The 6,024-nt window shown below is 46.6% G+C and overlaps 1 protein-coding gene across 2 annotated transcripts in view; it reads left to right on the top strand.

The window, feature by feature from the left end:
* The window catches only part of tbx18 (T-box transcription factor 18), a 12,513-nt gene extending 8,104 nt beyond the window's left edge, over positions 1-4,409 (top strand). For both annotated transcript variants that reach the window (XM_062551499.1, XM_062551498.1), the window contains exons 7-8: positions 973-1,067; positions 1,646-4,409. In XM_062551499.1, coding sequence (XP_062407483.1) covers positions 973-1,067; positions 1,646-2,379 — 829 coding nt within the window. In that variant the 3' untranslated portion in view covers positions 2,380-4,409. The remainder of the gene's footprint in view (positions 1-972; positions 1,068-1,645) is intronic.
* The last annotated feature ends 1,615 nt before the right edge of the window (positions 4,410-6,024 follow it).

The raw sequence follows: 6,024 nt of genomic DNA, 5'->3' as shown, positions 1-6,024 counted from the left end.
TCCATCCGGTGGCCTCTGGAACACCTGGCCAGCTGCGGAACAGAGCCGGACGAGAGCAGGCCAGAGAGCGAGAGAGGGAGAGAGAGAGAGAGAGAGAGAGAGAGAGAGAGAGAGAGAGAGAGAGAGAGAGAGAGACTGTCGTTAAACATATAAGGTCTATTCTGTTTTCTCTCTTTTGTGTTTGTCATCTGTTTGTATAGCGCTGGAATTCTTTGGCGATATGGCAAGAGTTTTGTTTTTTGTCAATCAAGCAAATTCAGATAAGAAAGTGAATGAGAGGGGGAGAGAGAGAGGGAGAGAGAGAGAGAGAGAGAGAGAGAGAGAGAGAGAGAGAGAGAGAGAGAGAGAGAGAGAGAGAGAGAGAGAGAGAGAGAGAGAGAGAGAGAGAGAGAGAGAGAGAGAGAGAGAGAGAGAGAGAGAGAGAGAGAGAGGCTAGATGGGGTTAAGCCTGGAGGTGTTTGCTGATTTTGAGGGAGCATGTCATTGTAGTTCGGAAGCGTGGAGATTTGTAGGGTGTGCACTGACTATCAAACTTTTAACTTAATGCACGGATAGTTTGATGTTTAAACTTATATTAAACTTCAATTTGTTTGTTTCTCTTTTTTTCTTCAACAAATAACTATTACACTTGTGAGCTACTGAATGGATATGAATTCATTATTAATGAAAGTTAGGACATTAGAGATGAAGTAAGAAAAAAAAAAAAAAGAAAAAAGAAAACAGATCAAAAGAATAAATGAATGAATGACCTGCAGACATACTCATGCATTCATAGCAGTGGTTTCAATATTTCTCCACATGTGTGCATGCGTTAATGTTTGTTGTGTTTGTTGTCCTTGCGATGGCACAGTCAGCTGTTTCTATAATAGTGGCGGCCATTTTGACAGCTCATAAATACCGACTCTGTGCACAGCTCTTCAAATGAGCGTGTTCCGTTCCTCAAAAGCCTTGTGCTGGCGTCCTGTGTTACAGCATGGGCCTGGAGGCGCTGGTGGAGTCCTATGCATTCTGGAGACCATCGCTGAGAACGCTCACATTCGAGGACATCCCGGGAATGACTAAACAAGGTACACACACAGACACACACAGACACACAGACACACAGACACACACACACACACACACACACACACACACACATATTTTTTTATATTCATATTCATAAAAATCTGTTTTATTTTTGACTCCTGTTTTGACATGTGAAAGATTTTATAGTTGTATCGGTCCCTTAATACGATGAAATTAATAATTTTGGCAATTGTATTTCAAGTTTTTTTTTTTTAATGTTACAAACCGTTCTGTGTCATGCATTAAAATAAGGAAAAACATTTTTTATATAAAGCATAATATTAAGGATGGTCTAAATTTTATTTTAATGGGCCACTGCTCTGTTGACAATGAGACTTACAGTCTCCAAAATACATCTGTGGACTCACTCGGACACATCATCAGGGATGTGGTCTCAGATATGGTCAGATATGGGCTCATCAACAATGCTCTCATTATTTATTGGCTGGTCAATTATTGGTCAACTTTGCTGAAAAGTTGTGGATGTGTTTGTTAACCATCAAATAATGGCCAACGTTTTACTGACGTTTTTTTACGTGTGTGTGTGTGTGTGTGTGTGTGTGTGTGTCACGTGCAGGCGTTCCCGGTTCCCACGGAGGCATGGTGGGCTCGCCGGCGCACACGCACCTGCTCTCCTCCTCCCCGTGCTCGTCCCCGGCCTTCCACCTGGGCTCGGGCGCCGGCCAGGTGTGCGACTACTCGGCCTGCGGCCGCGCCGGCCACGCGCTCCACCGCTACGCGCCGTCCCTCTCCGCCGCCGCCGCCGACTCCTACGGCCGGCTGACCGGCGGCCCGGTCTCCTCGGACGGCTTCGGCCCGGCCCGGTCGCCGGCGTACGACGCCGAGGGCTTCCCGTGCGGCCAGGGCGGACTGCCCCTCCAGATCCCGGGCATGCCGGGCCCCGGGGGCCCTCCTCCGCCGCAGCTCCAGTACCTGATGCCCGGCGGCGGGCACGGCTCGCCCTTGCTCTCGGCCAACCAGGGCTCGCAGGGCTCGTACGGCGGCTTCCGGCTGCACAGCCCCTACGGCCTGTACGGCTACAACTTCTCCACGTCCCCGCGCCTGGCCGCCAGCCCGGAGAAGATGGCCGCCTCCGCGCAGGGCTCCTTCCTGGGCTCGTCCCCGAGCGGCACGCTGACGGACAGGCAGGTGCTGTCGCCCATGGACGGCCTCTCGGTGCTCGGGGCGATGGGCCCGGCCGGCGGCGGCGGCGGCGGTCAGCACCAGAGCCTCTTCGACTCCAGGACTCTCGGGAGCCTGGGGGCCGGGCTGACCAGCCCCAGCTCACAAGTCACCGCCCACATGGTTTGAGCCCCCACACACACCCCCCACACACACACCCCTCCTTGGCTCCTCCTCCTCTTCCTCTTCCGCACGGTTCTCGTGGCGTCGTCTGTACGGACGTCTGCCGTTCGTTGATGTTGACTTTTCGTCGCGACGAGCGGGAAGAAAGCGGACGCTGAAAGTGAACACCTGTGTTGCTATGGGGATTATTTGATCATCCGAGTGAGCAAGACGTGGCCTATGGACTCCATTCTCCGTGGAGAGAGAGAGAGAGAAAGAGCACAAGAGACACTTAAGGAGACTGTAATACTGAGAGTGAACACACACACAGCCACTGGGCACAGTGGAGTCGTGAGGGTTTTTTTGCGTATAGTTATCCGTCAACACCACATTCACTATCGTTGTTTGACGTTTTTTTTTTTCATTTTTTGTTGTTTTTTAAAACATCTATCAAGATTGCTTCATTTTACATGGAATTTGTTAGGAGGTCGTCAGAGTTCAACTCTGGAGATGTTTGGGAAATGGACTGGGCCAGGCAGCCAGAACCAGAACTCACAGAGCAACACCTGACCCATGAGAACTAGAACCAACATGGAAACCAGAACTAGAACTACAGTATTTGACCCATTTAGACATGCAGTACAGACAGCACTTCATTGGGATTGGTGCGTGAGTGTGTGTGCGTGTGCATGTGTGAATGTGTGCGTGTGTGTGTGTGTATGTGTGTGTGAGTGTGTGTACGTTCATGAGAGAGAAAGACAGATATTCTGGTGGATGTATGTGTTTGTATGTTGGTTTATGTATGTGTGTGTTATATATTTCTTGTTATCAAAAACACTAAATCTCAAAGCAACGAGGGAGTAGCATTATGGGGCGAATAAAGGATCAGTTTATACGCTGATTTTAGTCTGGTACAGTTTGTTTTACGGGGCAGTGATGACCTGTCCATGTCAAGCATGTTAAATAATAATAATAAAAAATAATATTTCACATTCAAATTAGTTGTTTTGCACTTGGATAAGCCACATGTTGCCATTTTTGTTGCTCCGACTACACATTTTCAGATTAAGGACATGGCAAAAATACAGAATCAATATAAGTGTTAATCCAAGAGTACAGCATAGTAACCAACTATCAGAAGCCTGTTATACTGTATGGGTGTGGCTGCACACCCACCTGAGAAGCATCCAGAGACTGCTTGTCTGGATCAACACACTACAGCACTTTCTTACTATCTGTCTAAATGTCTGTCAAACTCTGAATGTTATATTTCACACTACACATAACCATTCATAGGGTTGTTATAAACCATATACTGCCTGTTAATACACCTGTAATAAACAATACTTTCAAGGTGAAGTATGAGTTAAAAGCCTGTGTTATCCCCAAAAAGATCAATTCAGTTGTTCTCTGAGAGGTATTGAAGTTCTGGTGTTGTATATCATCTGTAGAAATGATGGATAATAATAATAATAATAATCAAAAAACATAATTGCAGTAGCTTGTAACAACTTCTATGAATGGCTACAACGGTACATGTTTTCATTGTCTATTCACAAAAGCCTGCAATTCAGAGAGGGACAAGATGAAAGCCAGATGTGGCCCAGAGTTCAGCCAGATGTGACCCAGAATTCAGCCAGGTCTGGGCCAGATTCAACCCTGAGATGGCTGTTCTGTTGGCTGTTCTGTCGGCTGTTCTGTCGGCTGTTCACTGGTGCTGACTCACTCACCCATGCACTTATGGCAAATTGACCTTTGAACTTTCTATTTCTCCGGCCAGTGGCCTTATACGGCAGCAGACAACTGGACTTCCTGATTGCTGACCGTGGACCACGATTGGCCTTTATCATTATTGTTGTTGTTATTATTATTATTAAAAAAAAGAATCTGATGGAATTAAATTTGAGCCAAATAAAATTGTAAAATATATTTTGTGATTGACGAAAAGGAGCTTTATTTACCTGTGTCAGTCTATGGCCTCATACATGCAGCTGTCTGTCTGACTGACTCTGTGTCTGTTTCCCTTGATCTCTTCCTCTGTGTATTAAAATGTCTGCAGAAACGGTAGCTTGTCATTGTAGGTTACTGAACTTATTTGATGTGCGTATTTGAGAGTGTGTGTGTGCGTGCGTGCATGTGTCTGCATACGTGCATGCTTGTGTGAGTGTGTATGTGTGTGAGTGTGTGTGTGTGGGTGTGTGCCTGTGTGTGTGTGTTTCTGTATTCATGAGTTATTGCTAGACTGATAGAGATGGGCTGTGAGAGGCTTTAGCTGATCGGCTCTTTCTTTTCCTCCTCCTATCAGGCACTCAGGCCTACTGTATGTGCACTCCGTGCACTCATTCTCGGTAATAGTGTGTGTGTGTGTGTGTGTGTGTGTGTGTGTGTGTGTGTGTGCACGCGTGTGCACATCTTAAAGGCCCTGTGGAAGTTTTTGGAAGTCTGGCAGAGGGTCTAAATGCCGAGCAAATGAAAAATAGCATCACAGCTCCCTCTGTTCTTAACACACACACACACACACACACACACACACACACACACACACACACACACACACACACAGAATCTTAGACTCTCAGATATTCAGGGAGGTTGCTCATCAAGTAAAATAGCGAGCAGTTTTCTTTTATTACACCCTCACACACACTCACACACTCTTAGGAAAGGGGCTGAACTGCTCCAGTTCATTTAGTTAATGAACTTAATAAATCACTTTTCCACATGCTCTGAATGTGTAAATGGCCCGTCTGTCATCGCTGTGTCGTCATTTAGCCGAAAACTGTAAACACATATGATGTTACATGTCCCACTGTGCTTCAACACACACACTTTTTTCTCTCTAAAACACACACACACACACACACACACACACACACACTCACACATGCACACACCCTAACGTCTGTGCGTTGGCGTGAAACATTACACGGATCTTGACAGACTTGGGAACTAAGAAGGCTCAGGTTTGACAGACGCACTCCAACTGTGTGTGAGTGTGTATGTGTGTGTGTGTGTGTGTGTGTGTGTGTGCTCTCTTCACTCAGTGCTCTATATTTATCATTCTAGCCCTGCAATATTTTACAGTCCATTGCTGCGTTAAATGTACTTGGGAATTAGAAGTCCATAGTGTTACAAGCAATTAAAAATGACCATTTAGCTATTTTTCATATTTTCCACATAATTCTCACCGATAAGAAAACAATTTCTGCTTCACTAACACTACAGTATGAGCACCACACAGACTGACTTTGTTAATGGCTGTGTGTGTGTGTGTGTGTGTGTGTGTGTGTGTGTGTGTGTGTGTGTGAGAAAGAGAGAGAGAGAGAGAGAGAGAGAGAAAGACAGAGAGACAGATAGACAGGCAGGCAGAAGTGTACGTGCACGAGTATGTGTTTCAGTACATGCATGCATATGGAAATTTCCATGCCCATCAGGGATCCTTTCGAGGGGGACTCCAGGCGAAGCCAAGCCCAGTTCAGTGCATTCAATGTCAGCCTGCATGTCAGCCTGCTTCCCTTTCCCTGGAGCTCACCGCCAAAGATCCACCTGTCAGGATGAAGGTGAACCAAGTGACAGAGACACAGCACATGGAAGTGTATGTGTGTGTGTGTGTGTGTGTGTGTGTGGAGGGGGTGTTAGGAGCACCCAAAGTGTGTGAGAGAGGGCGAGAGG

This window comes from Sardina pilchardus, chromosome 12, assembly GCF_963854185.1.
Source record: "Sardina pilchardus chromosome 12, fSarPil1.1, whole genome shotgun sequence".
NCBI classification, from domain to species: domain Eukaryota; kingdom Metazoa; phylum Chordata; class Actinopteri; order Clupeiformes; family Clupeidae; genus Sardina; species Sardina pilchardus.
This window is presented reverse-complemented; position numbering and strand designations above follow the sequence as displayed.